This window comes from Macaca fascicularis, chromosome 15 (assembly GCF_037993035.2).
Source record: "Macaca fascicularis isolate 582-1 chromosome 15, T2T-MFA8v1.1".
Lineage (NCBI taxonomy): Eukaryota > Metazoa > Chordata > Mammalia > Primates > Cercopithecidae > Macaca > Macaca fascicularis.
In genome coordinates this window covers 61787091-61803292 of record NC_088389.1, presented here as the reverse complement: position 1 = coordinate 61803292, position 16202 = coordinate 61787091, and the positions used below count along the sequence as shown (strand labels likewise).

At 48.0% G+C, this 16202-nt stretch overlaps 1 protein-coding gene across 6 annotated transcripts in view; it reads right to left on the bottom strand.

Moving 5' to 3' along the window:
• Positions 1-16202, bottom strand: part of FBXO10 (F-box protein 10) — a 68181-nt gene that overhangs the window by 14072 nt on the left and 37907 nt on the right. For all 6 annotated transcript variants that reach the window (XM_005581265.5, XM_045373476.3, XM_074017055.1 and 3 more), the window contains 4 exons: positions 14403-15236; positions 8217-8366; positions 5143-5279; positions 1156-1226 (listed from right to left, as the gene is read on the bottom strand). In XM_005581265.5, the coding sequence (XP_005581322.3) occupies positions 1156-1226; positions 5143-5279; positions 8217-8366; positions 14403-15236 (1192 nt within the window). The remainder of the gene's footprint in view (positions 1-1155; positions 1227-5142; positions 5280-8216; positions 8367-14402; positions 15237-16202) is intronic.

Genomic DNA, 16202 nt, shown 5'->3' with positions numbered 1-16202 from the left:
CATGGGTCAGAAGGGTAGTCCATGACACTGCTGCTCCAACACTGGCAGGGAAGACGCAGCCTCTTGGGACTGAGGTGCAATGGCTCAGGAGCCTGTGTGACTGGCCTCTTCCTGTCTCCATGACCCCACTGCAGGCCCCTTGCGCACCACACTCCAGTCCCACAAGTGATGTCCACTCGGACATGCTAAGTCTGTTCTCACAGGCGGCCCTACACGGAAGGTTCTTTCCCAGCTCCTCCAGCCACTCCCACTCGGGATCTGGCTTCCTTGTCATCTTTTCAGAGGGCTGCCCTGACCACACAATCCCAAATGCCCACCCAGTCCCTCTATTGCCTTAATTATCCATAGAACACTTGTCACCCTCAGATAGGATATTTTCTGCTCATATATGTAGGCTTTGATTTATTTATTCGCTTCCTCTCCTAAAATGTCAGTGGCTGAGAGCCTTGTTCACTGCTGCACCTGTAGCTTCTGGAATACGGCCTGTATGCAACACGTGCTCAATCTATGTCTGGTAAGTACAGTCAACGGGATTCCCTGGACTAGCATTTGTGGAATCCCTTTCATACCCCAGGCCTAGCTCTGCTCTGTGCTGAGGCTACACTGATGTACCAGACAGACTTGACCCTCGCCTTGTGGAATTCACCGCTTTATAACAGAGGAGACGGACACCACAAACCACTAAGAAATTAAGTCAAAGGCCCTAGAAAGGAGGCATCCTGGGTATAGTGAGTGTATCTGTGTACGATGGGGAAGTCAGGGAAGGTTTCCCTGAGGAAGTGACAATTAAGTTAAGTCCCAAAGTATAAGCAAGGGTTAGCCGGGTGGAGGTTTCCAGAGCAGGCAGAGGTCCGAACAAAGACTGAGGAGGGATTCGGATAGGTGGCTGGGCATTGGTGCTTCTGAAACATCTGTGAGGCACCTGGTGATGGCCTGTCGACTCTGGGCCTGGAAGGAACAGACACCCACTCTGTGCTAGGCCCTCCTGTAAGAAGCACGGCCACCATGCAGCTGGCGTCCCTGAGCTCCAGCCCACAGTCAGAGAAAGAGGCCATCGTCTGTGGGGGTAAAGGAACAGTGTGAGGTCCTGAAGCTGGGAGGTGATGCCAGGGGACCTTGGCCTGGCTGCCAGGTGCCAGGCAGTTCCATCCATACCTGTGATGAGGCCTTTGCCGTTCTCATTCACTGCTATGCCGGCAGCACGGCCCTTGAAGATGTGGTTCCCGCTAAAGTGGAAGGAGAACAAAACAAAGAGGTGAGCCCAGGGCATCAATGTCATGCTTCCAGGAGACCGCCTTCTTTCATGGAAACCCTGTCTCTACAAAAAATCCAAAAAATTAGCCAGGTGTGGTGGTGTGCACCTGTAGCCCCAGCTTCTTGGGAGGTTGGGGTAGAGGATCACTTGAGCCTCCCTATGGCTCAAGTCCACAGCAGCATAAAAGCATTTCCCAAAGTCCCTTTATATTCCAGGCATATAAAATGTTTAGTTGTCACTGGGACAGCTTGACCAAAAACTAAACCCCCAACTATGCTATACACGCACAATGATATCCAGTTCACTGTAGCCTCACCTGACTGTCATCTACATATATACCCATGCATATATATATATATATACACACACATATTTTTTGTTTTGTTTTGTTTTTGAGGTCTTGCTCTGTTACCCACGCTGGAGTGCAGTGGCACAATCTCAGCTCACTGCAACCTCCACCTCCTGGGTTCAAGAGATGTTCATGTCTCAGCCTGGATTACACGTGTGCAACACTACATCCAGCTAATTTTTTGTATTTTTTGTAGAGATGGGGTTTTGTTATGTTGCCCAGGCTGGTCTCGAACTCCTGGCCTCAAGTGATCCGTCCACCTCAGCCTCTTAAAGTTCTGTGATTATAGGCATGAGCCTCCGCGCCTGGCCTTATATGTATTTTATCCAACCCTCAAATGTTTGAGCCAGAAAATGTTTACAATTTTTTTTTTAAGACATGGGTTCTCGCTATGTTGCTCAGGCTAGCCTCGACCTCTTGCACTCAAGTGATCCTCCCACCTCAGCCTCCCAAGTAGCTGGGACTACCAGCGTGAGTAACTGAGCCCTGGCGTATTTTTACTATAAATCTCACCTCCAGAAAGGATCCGTGGCCACTTGGAGAAACGTGTATGTGTGTACATGGGGCAAGCAGAATAAAGATACAGGAGGGATGAGAAAACATTTAGAAGAAGCAGACAGATCAGCATACTAAGAGCCCGGGATGGGATATTAACTGCAGATGAGCACAATTTGAGTCCTGTGCTTCTCTGCATCCAAGGAAAAAAGAGAAACATAATAGGTTATGTAACTTTCTGTTGCAAAAATATATGCTATGGTTTGTCTCATCCAGGCCATTTCAGGGATCTTAAACTTCATTCTGTATCCTGCTCCAGACTCTTATCTCTCATTGCAAAGAAACAAAGGAAAAAAGCACAACTTATTCTCTCAAGATGACTATGTTTTATAAACCCAACACTGATCTGATTATGATGTTCCTCACCCAAAACTCTTTAATGGTTCCCCAGCATCTCCAAGGTAAAGCCCAGACTTTTCAGGTTGGTGTATTAGTTTCCTATTGTTACTATAACAAATTACCACAAATTTGGTGGCTTAAAACAATACAAATTTCTGTCTTTCAGTTCAGGAGATCAGAAGTTGAAAATGGGTTTCTCAGGGCTAAAATCAAAGTGTCAGCAGACTGTGTTCTATCTGGAGGCTCCAGGGAGAATCCATTCCTCATCCCTTCCAGCTCCTAGAGGCCGCCTGCACTTCTTGGGCTGTGGCCTCATCACTCTGACCTCTGCTTCTGTCCTCACATCTCCTGCTCTCTTATTTATTTTACTTTATTTTATTTTATTTTATTTTTTTGAGATGGAGTCTTGCTCTTGTCACCCAGGCTGGAGTGCAGTGGCACGATCTCAGCTCACTGCAACCTCCACCTCCCGGGTTCAAACGATTCTCCTGCCTCAGCCTTCCGAGTAGCTGGGATTACAGGCACCTGCCACCACGCCTGGCTAATTTTTGTATTTTTAGTAGAGATGGGGTTTCACCGTGTTGGCCAGGCTGGTCTCGAACTCCTGACCTCAAGTGATCCGCCCGCCTTGGCCTCCCAAAGTGCTGGGATTACAGGCGTGAGCCACCGTGCCCGGCCCCTGCTCTCTTAACCTGATTCCCCTGCTTCCTTCTCATAAGGGCCTGTGGTTACACTGGGCCCACCTGTATCATCCAAAATAACCTCCCTTCATCTTTCTCCAAGGTCCTTCACTCAATCAAATCTGCAAAGTTCCTTCTGCCTTGTAAGGCAATATATGCACAGGGCTCAGGGACTAAGACATGGACATCCTTGGGGCCATTATTCTGCCTGTCACGCTTGGCATTCAAGGTCCTCTGCCGTCCAGCAGCAGCCTGCCTTTGCACTATCCCTCTGGCATCTCGTGCCCGGACACACCACATTTCTCACCATTTTCTCAGACATACCCTGAATTTCACTGCCTCTGGCCCAGAATGCCTTTCCCCTGGCCATAAAATCCTATTTATCTTTGAAGCACAACTCAAATGTCAGCTCCCTGACATGCTCAGCTGAGATCACGGCTGAGCTCTTCAGGCAGTCTGCACGAATGCCTAGTAAAGTGCTCATTTTGGTGAGTCTTCTATCATGGCTGTGTGAGTGTGTGTCCGTCTCCAGCATGAGACTGTCAACTCCACGGGGCAGGGACTGTTCTTATACATGTTGTGTATCACTGCCCCCTTATACAGGGTGGCTGGAATGTGTGTTCAGTGAACGGCACACATACATACAAATACTCCTCTGTTCAGGCAATAATGCAGAAGAAGGGAACGAGCTCTATGACCACTAATTGTTTTTAGTAAGCTGTCTGTAACAGTGAAAAACAGGATTAAATTCCATAATTTTTGAACCAGCAATTAGGTCTGGTTCAAAAATTATGGCATATCAAAATACTGGAATATGGTGAAACTTTCCAAGGTGATGAATAGAAAGGCCATGCATGCAACAACATGGAAACGAAGTGCCTATGGAATAATGCAGGGGGGAAAGCGCTCTGAATATACTTGCTGCCCATTAATGCCAGCTATTCTCCTAAAGCACAGACATAACTGTGTGAGCCTTCTGCTCAGAGCCTTTAATGAGTCCCTGCTGTGTAGACAGAACAGGCTCCCCAGCCTCAGCCTGGTCTACGTAAGGCCTTCCTCATCTGGCCCAAGCCTTTCTTTCCATCATTCCTTTCCACTCTGCTGTGTGGCACAGATGGTCTGCCACAAGGACATCAAGGGTCATGCTGTGGTGACCACAGGGCCCAAGATATTCTGGGACCATCCCAATTTAAAATATTCTATAGCACTGTCACACCATGTCAGATTTTTTCTCAAGCCACCATGAACAGTTTGCTAACCCCTGAATCTGCTGTGCCCTGCTGCCTTTGCTCATGCTGTTCCCGTTACTAGGAACATCCACCGACCCCTCCCTGCCCCCATCTGCATGAGTCAAGTCTTACCCATATTCCAAAGTCTGACTCTGATGCTACCTCCTAAATAAGGCCTTCCCACATCCTCCTAGTCAGAATGAGTCTCTCCTTCTGGTACCACTCTGACAGCATTTATCACAGTCTGCCCCATACTAGAGCTGCGACGGCAGACAGGGTCCTAGGACTGCCACTGCCGCCTCCCACCTATCACTTATATCAGTCCCTGACCATACATGCTTTCGTGCTGAGGCCAGGGCCAGCACCAGGATGTTGACACAGCTCCTCCAGTCACCACTAGGAACTAACTGAAATTGTTAGGTGAGCTGAAATCTATGTTCCATCCCTGCCTTGGGGTACTTCTGTGCCCATTTCTCCAGGCTAGAGTAAGCTCCCAGGGAGCAGACTCTGCCCATGTTGAAAGTGCTCAGTAGTGACTGCCAAATAGAACGCCTACACAGAGTTAACTGGAAGGGCACATAAACACAAAAGCAGCTGTGTTACTGGCGTGGGATGATGAGTGAAGTCGCTTCTGTGCTTGCATCTGTACAGTTGTTTCTGTAAAGAGTGTTTTCAAATGGAGGAGAGACAGGGAGGAGGTTAACAAAGACGAAGGAGGGAAACAGCAGCACACACCTCACGATGGGGTTTCCGTGGTACAGGATGTAAATGCCAGCCTCCTTATTGGAAAAGATTTGATTGTTCCGGATGATGCCTTTCCCATTGCCAAGGACGACAATGCCAGAGCGAAGGCCATGGTGGATCTGGTTACACTGCAAGTGAAAATGAGACACCACAGAAGCCAGATCAGACATGCCGGTGAGAAGCAGAGTGCCCGACTGCCGCCCACATCTCCATGGCGGGATGAACACAGTGGAAAAAATGACTTCACTGTAAGATCCCTAGCCCGTGACAAAGGGAACGGGTCGTGCTGCCACCATGCCCTTCCTGCACCAGTACACACATCAAAACCTGTAAGGGAGACTATGAAGATTGGAGTCTTCGCTGCCCAGCCTCTTAGGAGGGCTCTTGGTCTTCACCTGCAAGGCAGGCTACTGAAAGTTTCAGAGCCTCTAATGAGTCCCCCAAACACACAATCATTTGGCCAGGCCATAACTTCCAGGCCATCTCTTGGGGAAGGGCAGCACCCCAGGGCAACCAAATGTTGGCCAAGTGCAGTCCTAAAGGGGCCACATCCACAGAGGGGTCAGAGTCATTTGACTTCTAGTCCTTTCTCATTTAGGAAGGGTCAGCGGGAGATGCAGACACTGGGGTGCCAAGCTGTCCCATGGGGCATAAGGTCTTAGAAGGTGTATGAGCTACAGGATGCCAACAGATATCTTTCTGGTTTTTTTTTGTTTTTTTTTGGTAGAGACAGGGTTTTTGCTTTGTTGCCTAGGCTGGTCTTGAACTCCTGGCCTCCAGTGATCCTCCCATCTTGACCTCCCAAAGTGCTGGGATTACAGGTGTGAGCCACCACACCCAGCAAGATATTCATTTCTGATATCTCTTTGTGTGAATGGGAAAACAGGTGCAGGATTATATAGTAAGTACATTTGTGGAAGAGCCAGATCTGAAGCCTAGTTTTTCTCTTTCCCATTCCAGTTAGTTGCTTTTGCACAGTGACTTAATATTTTTAGATTAGAATAATACTATTGTCTCACTCTAATTGTTAATTTATAGCGGAAGGCCAATTCTATACTTTGCAAATTGGGAAGTTAGCTGTATCTCTTCCAAAACGATTTCACAGAAATAAAGTTCTAGTTGGTTTTAAAGTGTTTCGTGCGCAAACTCTCCTTATTCTTACTCTTTCTGGATTTTTCCTGAAGGATTTGGTAGGCTCATCAGGGTAACCACTGCCTAAGGGAAGTCCCGCACAGGGCTGAAGAGCTCTGAAAGGAGTGCACAGTGGTGTTTCCATCCCCGTACCCTTTTACAACACCAGGACTAAAATGTACCACTCCCTTCCCCCCTCCACCTGCTGTCCCTCTATCCTCAGAAGGGCAAACCCCTCTCATCTCTCTAGCCAGAGGGGCAATAATTTCCTAAGCCAAGGCCATGCATCTACCACTAGCTGCGTGGCAGAAACACAGTGAGGGGAAGGGGTGGGCAGGAGACACTGGCTAGCTGGGTGTATTTTCTTTTTCTTTTTTTGAGACAGGGTCTCGCTCTGTTGCCCAGGCTGGAGTGCAGTGGCACAATCATGGCTCACTACCATGCCATAGTCATGGCAGCCACGACGTGCCAGACTCAGGCGATCCTCCCACCTCCCACCTCTGCCTCCCAAGTATCTGGGACTACAGGTGTGAGTTACCATGCCTGGCTAATTTTTAAAATTTTTTGTAGAGACAGGGTCTTGCTATGTTGCCCAGGCTGGTCTCAAACTCCTGGACTCAAGGGATCTTCCTGCCTTGACCTCCCATAGTGCTGAGATTACAGGCATGAGCCACTGTGCCCAGCCTTCTCTCTGTATCTTTATAGGCGTCAAGATATAATGGGTTCAGACATCACCCTTGAGTCAGACTGCCTGGATTCAAATCCCAGCTCTGTCACTAGGTGTAGGACTTTGGGCAGGATCCTCTTCCTCTTTGTGCTCTATATCTTTACTACAAAATAGGGATAATAATAATTCTTCACGGGGTTCTGTAAGCATTAAATGATAAGTAAATATCTACAAAGTGCTTAAAAAAGTATCTGGTATATAATAAGCATTATGCATTAACGGTGGCTATTATTTTTTCAAGCCCATAAAAAGTCTGTTACAGGCCGGGTGCGGTGGCTCATGCCTGTAATCCCAGCACTTTGGGAGGCCGAGGCGGGCGGATCACGAGGTCAGGAGATCGAGACCATCCTGGCTAACACAGTGAGATTCCGTCTCTACTGAAAATACAAAAAAATTAGCCGGGCATAGTGGCGGGCGCCTGCAGTCCCAGCTACTCTGGAGGCTGAGGCAGGAGAATGGCGTGAACCTGGGAGGCGGAGCTTGCAGTGAGCCGAGATTGCGCCACTGCACTCCAGCCTGGGCGACAGAGCGAGACTCCATCTCAAAAAACAAACAAACAAACAAAAAAATTCTGTTACATTTCCCAACTTCTGGGAAATCTGTCTCTCAGTACACATGTAACAAAATTTCTCCCATACCCCATAAATCTGTGTAAAAACAAAACAAAAAACCCCCAAACCCGCCTCTCAGGAAGAGCCAGAGCAGAAAAGAAGCTGCTCTCATGTCATTGGCCACATACTCTAGGATTTTAAGTGGTTTTCACACTGGTAGAAAATCGAACTCAATATGGCCTCACAATAACCATGAAACAAATAATCTTCAGAACTAAATATCCGAAATGTGCTTTTATACAAATGAATAAACTAACTTGGTGGGGTTCGCTGCTGTTGTTTGTTTTTGGATCCAAGTGTCTTTAGGGCAGACATCATTCTCTTTATCCTTATCAAACTCAAAGCCAACCACAGCATACAAGGGCTGAGGGCCCTGTGAGGTTTTCCTGTCTTTCTGGTCCTCTTCCTTATTAATGGGGAGATGACCAGAAAATGACTTGTCCAAAGTCACTGCTAATACACAAGGACACACAGAGCAGGAGCCACCTGCAAACAGGAAGCATGTAAATACAAGAGGGCCACGTGTATTTAAATATCCTCACAAAAGGTTTCTGAAAACCAAGAGTCACCCTGAATAGGGAACGAACACAAAGTACCAGTATGAGTGGGTTGGACTTTTTCCGGATGTCTACACCAGCCTCTGCATTGTGGTAAATGTTGTTGCCGGCAATCAAGCCACCGCCCTCCAAGCGAAGAAAGATGCCTGACGCTCGGCAGCGGTAAATGTCGTTCCTGAGCATGATGATCTAAGAAGAAAAGAGAAAGCCATTTATTTTCCTGTTACAAATATTTTCTTAGAAACCACTGGAGGAACACCTGAGTCTTTTCCTCACCACCTCATCCATGCCATTTACCCCATAGGCGAGAGAAACGCCTCAATGCTGGCACAGCCATGCTCCCGTTGTGTGCTCCCAGGACACAGCCATCTCCAGGCCCTGCCTGGCTTTGCCCTGCAGGCTCCTTAACAGTCTTCACGGCCGGGCGCGGTGGCTCAAGCCTGTAATCCCAGCACTTTGGGAGGCCGAGACGGGCGGATCACGAGGTCAGGAGATCGAGACCATCCTGGCTGACATGGTGAAACCCCGTCTCTACTTTAAAAAAATACAAAAAACTAGCCGGGCGAGGTGGCGGGCGCCTATAGTCCCAGCTACTCGGGAGGCTGAGGCAGGAGAATGGCGTGAACCCGGGAGGCGGAGTTTGCAGTGAGCTGAGATCCGGCCACTGCACTCCAGCCTGGGCGGCAGAGCGAGACTCTGTCTCAACAACAACAAAAAAAAAACAAAAAAAAAAAACAAAAAAAAAACAGTCTTCACATTGGTTTTTTTTTTTTTTTTTAAAGACAGGGTCTTGCTCTGTTGCCCAGGCTGGAGTACAGTGGCACAATCTTGGCTCACTGCAACCTCCACCTCCCAGGCTCAAGTGATCCTCCCCACCTCAGCCTCCCAAATAGCTGGGATTACAGGCTAATTTTTGGATTTTTGTTTATTTTTATTTTTACTATGGATGTGGGCTGTAGTAATTTTGTTTTTAATTTTTCTATTTTTTGTAGAGATGGAATCTCCCTATGTTGCCCAGACTGGTCTGGAACTCTTGGGCTCAAGCGATCCTCCCACCGTGGCCTCCCAAACTGCTGGCATTACAGGCATGAGCCACCACACCTGGCCCACACTGGTCCTTTAACTAAAACCTGGACCGAAGCATGGCCCTGTGCTCCGTATTCAGAACCTGCAAGCAGCACAATGGGATGATGGGATAGAAAGGACGCTTAGGGGAAGATGGGATTGAGTGGTCTTCAAACTCTACATGCACTAAGGTTGCATGAAGATTTCCCTAGGGGTCAAGGGTGCAGCTACTTTTAATGAAAAAAAGTTCCAGGTCCACCACTTCCAATGCACCTCCACTAAAATCCACCTGTCTGAGACGGCATGGACAGTAAGGTACCACACAGGTTCTCCGCTCCCACCTTCCCTTCCACTTTATAAAACAAAGACCTGTTCTTCCACATCCTAAATCTTTCATGGTGCATCACCCTCGGGTGGAAAACTACTGAGACGCCAAACCAAGAGATGATTAGAAATATTGGTATAACAAAGCCTCCTTCAGACAAGGTACCATAACCCAGCAACCTGCTAATAAAGGGATATATTTCCAATGACATTTTCTTTTTTTTTTTTTTTTTAGACAGAGTCTCGCTCTGTCGCCCAGGCTAGAGTGCAGTGGCCGGATCTCAGCTCACCACAAGCTCTGCCTCCCGGGTTTACGCCATTCTCCTGCCTCAGCCTCCCAGACATTTTCTTTTTATATTTAATAAGCACAGTTGGCTCCCAATATCTGTGGGTTCCACATCCATGGATTCAACCAACTGCGGGTTGAATATACATTATTAAAAATAATAAATAATAAAATTTATTAAAAAACAGGCCAGGTGTGGTAGCTCATGTCTGTAATCTCAGCACTTTGGGAGGGCGAGGTGGGCAGATCACTTGAGGTCAGGAGTTTGAGACCAGCCTGGCCAACATGGTGAAACCTCGTTTCTACTAAAAACACAAAAATTAGCCAGGCGTGGTGGCAGACGCCTGTAGTCCCAGCTACTCAGGAGGCTAAGGCAGGAGAATCGCTTCAATCAAGGAGGCAGAGGTTGCAATGAGCTGAGATTGCGCCGCTGTATTCCAGTCTGGGCAACAGAGTGAGACCCTTCTCAAAAATAAAATAAAACTGAATTAAAAAAAAAAAAACAAACAAACAGTATAGGCCGGATGCGGTGGCTCATGCCTGTAATCCCAGCACTTTGGGAGGCTGAGGTGGGCGGATCACCTGGGGTCAGTTGTTTGACACCAGCCTGGCCAACATGGCGAAACCCCATCTCTGCTAAAAATACAAAAAATTAGCTGGGCATGGTGGCTCATGCCTGTAGTTCCAGCTACTTGGGAGGCTGGGGCAGAAGAATCGCTTGAACCCGGGAGGCGGAGGCTGCAGTGAGCTGAGATCGCACCACTGCACTCTACACAGTGGAGACTCCGTCTCAATTAAAAAAAAAAAAACAAAAAAAAAAACCAACCTACCAACAAACAAAAAAAAAAACCCAGTAGAAGATCTATTTACATAGCATTTGCATCGTATTGGGTATTATAAGTAATCTAGAGATGACTGAACTGTGGGAGGATGTGTGCAGGTTATGTGCAAATACTACACCATTTTATATAAGGGATTTGAGCATCTGTGGATTTTAGTATCCTGCAACCAAGCCCCTACGGATACCAAAGCATGATAATATATAAAAAATCTGGAATACATCTATCTATGTTGTCTTAAACAATTACAGATTAATAATAAAATACATTATTATAAATTGTGTGCTACTAATAATATGTTGCATTAAGATAAAATTCTGTGAAGACTAAAGTAGAACAAGAGTATAAATTGTAAGGTTTCAGCTTCTGCTTAGGATGGAGAAAGTAGAAAGAAGATGATATACACAAACATAGCTTTTTTGGAACCCATCAGAGCTGAGGCTGCTGGACAACTAGCTAGCCTGAATGCTGCAAAAAGACAGGCGCCTCCAAGGAGACGAGGCCTGAGCACTTCCCTGCTGAATGCAGGGCTGCATGTGTCACACAAGCCAGTGAGGAGAACTCAGCTAACACTGTTAAAGGTCAGTTGTGAACTAGTGTGAGTGCAGAAACTCTCGGAGTAGCTGCACCTGTTCACTTTTCTGTGGCCTTCACTAGGTGCTCATGGAGAAAACCGGGGGCAGATGAGAGACTGGAGACAGCACCCTCCTGATGCAGGCTGGGGACGAAAGTGAGAGAGCCATTAAGCCCCCCATGTGTTCTTTCCCCCTAATTTTCTTACAGAACAAACCTTTCGCATCAAGAAACAGGGGGAAAAACTCTATCTCTGGGGATGTCGAGAGGAAAGCGACTTAGGCCAGATCATCAGAGGTCCCCTAGTGCTGGGGAGGAGCCAGGGTCACTGAAAAAGTCCTGCTCTCAAGACCACAGTCACAGCACCTACCTAGACTAAGGATGACCCAGGACAAGAGAGAAACCCTGCCATCATGCAGGGTGATAAATAATGGCAGTCTACTGCTGGGGGAGGGCGAGAGCAGCGAGAGATCACCTCTGAGGAGCGGGTGCAAAGGATGACCTGAAGTGGAGAAAACTAGCATGAGGTAATGCTGGAGGCAGCTGAAGCCTACAGGAAGCCGAGGATAATCCTATCACCACCATAATTCAAACGGGCTCAGCTCCTAACTAGATAGACCCCCGAAAAGCCAGGCAAAAGAAGAGGTGTGCCCATTTCCAAACAAAGTATTACTGACCTCAGTCGCCACTGTCCTACACGAGCTATCTGACTTCCAACTAAAATTTATGACACATAAAGAAGAAAATCACAGTCAGTGACACTTTTCTTTTTTTTTTTTTTTTGGAGACAGAGTCTTGCTTTGTCACTCAGGTTGGAGTGCAATGGCGCGACCTTGGCTTTCACTGCAACCTCCACCTCCCAGGTTCAAGCAATTCTCCTGCCTCAGCCTCCGGAGTAGCTGGGACTACAGATGTCCACTGCCGTGCCCAGCTATTTGTTTTTTTTTTTTTTTTTTGTATTTTAGTAGAGATGGGGTTTCACCGTATTGCCCAGGCTGGTCTCAAACTCCTAAGCTCAGGCAATCCGCCCGCCCCGGCCTCCCAAAGTGCTAGGATTACAGGCTTGAGTCATAGCACCCGGCCAACACCTTTCCTGTTGGAGCCTCAAGCAATCAGGCTCCTCCTGCCAGTCTTTACCCTCCTGGGATGTTCTAGAGGACAGAGAGAGGTGACAGCCTTCTGCGGAGGAGCAAGGATCAAGGCCTTGCTTGAAAGGGTGAAAGGGTGCGTCTCCCCTCACTTCTGGGCCTTCACACGCACCTCCTTTGCCTCGCATCTTCACCTTGCCAACTTTTTTTTTTTTTTGAGACAGAGTCTCGCTCTGTCACTCAGGCTGGAGTGCAGTAGCATGATCTTGGCTCACTGCAAGCTCCGCCTCCCGGGTTTACGCCATTCTCCTGCCTCAGCCTCTGGAGTAGCTGGGACTACAGGTGCCCGCCACCACGCCTGGCTAATATTTTTGCATTTTTAGTAGAGACGGGGTTTCACCATGTTAGCCAGGATGGTCTCGATCTCCTGACCTCGTGATCTGGCTGTCTTGGCCTCCCAAAGTGCTGGGATTACAGGCGTGAGCCACCGCGCCCGGCCCCTGCCAACTCTTATTCTTCTTTTGGGCAGCTCAGTCCAGGCACCATTCCTCCAAGAAACCATCTGTGGTTCCTCGAGGCTGGGTCAGGTACCCACTTTTCTGGGCTTTTATGCCACCCATGGTTTACCTCTATCATAGGGCCTCTCAAACTGGACTGCAGTAATCTTAAAAAAATAAGTCAATTAAAACATTTATCAAGCACTTGCTATATAACAGGCACACTGCTAAGCACTTCACATTTGTGACCTTAGCTAATCCTCATCACGTCCTGGAGAAAGGTAGTAACATTAGTCCACAGGACTTAAGGGGCAGAGCCAGAATTTAACTAGAAAGCCTTATTCTCAATAACTATGCAAGGAAGAATGCCTTCCTTGAGGGCTTCAACCAGATCCTTTCATCATGGTACTCACGACAGCAAAGCTATCACCTTTCCCTTTTTATTTGGCCATTTTCTTTTATTCTGTGTACAGTAGTCTTGCATTATGCTTTCAGAGTAACATCACCTGAAATCCTCTTTGGAAGTGGGCTGGGGAAAACACAATTAAATTTAAATTAATTGAAATGTGATTGCTATGAACCATTTTAGAAGCCTGCAACACTCATGAGTGACCTTTGTACAATGTTCTTTAGTTTGAGTACTTCCGGCATGGGACCTCCAACAGCCAGTGAGAGGAGAAAAATAGGGATGCTTATTTCCATTTTACAGAAGTGAAGGTCATGTTTACAGCGAGTTAGTGGAGAAGTGAGACTCGAACCTAGGTGCTATGCCATGCTTTCTTCTGCATGGGTTGTCTTTCCCTTCAGAAGGCCTTCCTGTCATCAGCCATTTACAGGATTTGCAGATGGTCCTGTGGTGCCCTAAGTCCCAGCACATACAAGGTGCCGATTGCAGCAGTGGCTAGGACTGTTCTTAGCATAAGGTCCAAATGTCTTAAGGGGGATTCCAGGCCTGGGTAAGGTAGTTTTTACTCACCCCCAGCTTCATCCTTCAACCTATCCCCACTGCATGGTTGAATTCAACCTCACACCCAGGCCCTGGCACAGGATGTTCCTGCTGCTGGGACACCCTCACTCTCCACCCCTTCTCATCACGTGTCCAATTTTCTCTGGACCTTGTACTCATTGTACCCAGCACACACATTTCCTCTTCTGGGAAGCCTTCTCAACAACCCTACTCCAGTTTGGAGTGAAGGCAGTAATCATATCTCCCTGAATTTTCTCTTATTCAGGCCAAAGACTTTGTTTCTCCTACTCCGACATGGGTGAGATGTGTGACTTAGTGAAAAGAGGCAGGAGACCCACATTTCTAGTCTCAATTCTGCCTAACTTGCTATGTAACCCTGAGTAAACCACGTTCTCTCTCTGGGCCTCTCTTTCTGTGAAATGAGAAAAATTGTTTCTGCCCTTTCCAAATCAGATGACGGACATGACGTCAAGTGTGTGTGAATAAGTTTAAAGAAAATTATTTTTAAAATGCAAAATAGCCCCATCAAACCCTTCCTACATATAGTCCCAGAAGCCCCCTGACCAATCTAAAGTCATGACAGCACCTTGCTATTATGTATACACCGCACTGCGTAAGTCAGGTTCCGGAAGATGTTTCCTTCCATCTTGGCTCTGCCGTGGGAGCAGACGAAGACGCCTCCCTTCCCATCGCGGAAGAGGCACTTGCGGATGAGGCAGCCCTGCACAGAGTTGGCCAGTGCCATGGCCTCCTTGTCCTTCTGCAGCTCCTGCTGCAGTGAGTTCAGCACTAGGCAGCTGGGCAGCTGAATGGATGCTCCTGGTAGAGGTGGGCCCAGAAATGAGCCCCCCAATACAGGGCGTGGGCCCTGCACTTGATAGGATAGTCTATACATCAGCTGGTCCTCATCTTCATCCTCACCGCTGGGACTCAGGCCTCCATCGCTGCTGTCTGGGGTCTGGGCCACCCTTTCACCATCACTACCCACTTCTGCCTCCTGTGAGCCAGCCTTGGAGCCTGGCTTTGGGGAGCTAGAGGCTGGGCTGGTGGGGCTCTGGCTGCCCTCGATAACAATGTCACAGGTCTTTGGGCTCCAGGCCTGGTCCCGGCTCTCTAGGTCCAGGGACATTAAAAAGTCAGAGTCCTCTGTGGGGAGAAAAGTGGGTGAGGACTTGATAAGCCCTAGTAGATACTTGTAGGCCCAGTTCTTATCTGCAGATGGGTGACCCTCAACAGTCACAGAGTTGTTTTCGCTGCCCACAAATTCACAGTTTTCCAGGACACACAGGGGCACGTTGTGCAAGAAGATATGAGTGTTTTTGAAGGTACAGAACTTCACTTGGCAAGTACCCGGACCGTGGACCTGGATGTGCCCATTCTCAAAGTTGCAGTTGTCAAATTGGACATGACCTGATGTTGTCTGGGGAATGAAAAGAAGAAAATGGCTGTAAGAGGGATGAGATTTGTTTTGGACTCTAGCTGCCCTTTAAGGAGGGTAGAACATGGAAAGGCCATTTGTTCTGCTGATCATCTTCCCCTCCCCACTGGGGTCTGGACGTCAGCTGTCCCCAAAACAAATTGGGGAGCTGCTCTGCATCGGAGAGGGAGGGAAACTGGAGCTGCCTGCACCTCCATCCTTCTAATCTCAAAGGAAGGGAGACAAGTAGATGATGGCAGAGAAGTTCACACTGCATCATGACTCCTCCTAAAACCTCAAGTCTCAAGCCATGCACCAGGGCTGGGACAGGCAGTGAGAGAGGCCTGGCCACATGTGCTGGCAAAGAGTTCTGTGTGGCAACTGATGCATGTGGTGCACAGCAAAATATGTCTCTAAAGAGAGGGGACAAAGTATACTGCCATTGCCAGGAAGCATTGAACAGTAGTTTAAAGCATGGGCTCTGCCAGGTGTGGTGGCTCATGCCTGTAGTTCCAGCACGTTGGAAGGCCAAGATGGGCAGATCACTTGAGGTCAGGAGTTCGAGACCAGCCTGGTCAACATGGTGAAACCTCATTTCCACTAAAAATACAAAAATTAGCCGGGCGTGGTGGCATGCGCCTATAGTCCTAGCTACTTGGAAGGCTGAGGCATGAGAATAGCTTGAGCCTGGGAGGCAGAGGTTGCAGTGAGTCGAGATTGCGCCAGTGCACTCCAGCCTGGGCGACGGAGCGAGACTCAGTGTCAAAAAAAAAAAAAAAAAAGCATGGGCTCTGGGGGTTGACTGCAAGTGTTATCTTGGACAAATGACTTCACCTCTTTAAGCCTCAGTTTCCTTGTCTGCAGCATGGGGCTCACTAGTTCACAAAGCACCATGCTAGGCACAAACTTGGCACTCAGTCAAAGTCAGTTATTATCATCTGGGGTCAGGGACACAAGGAGCAGAGTGTC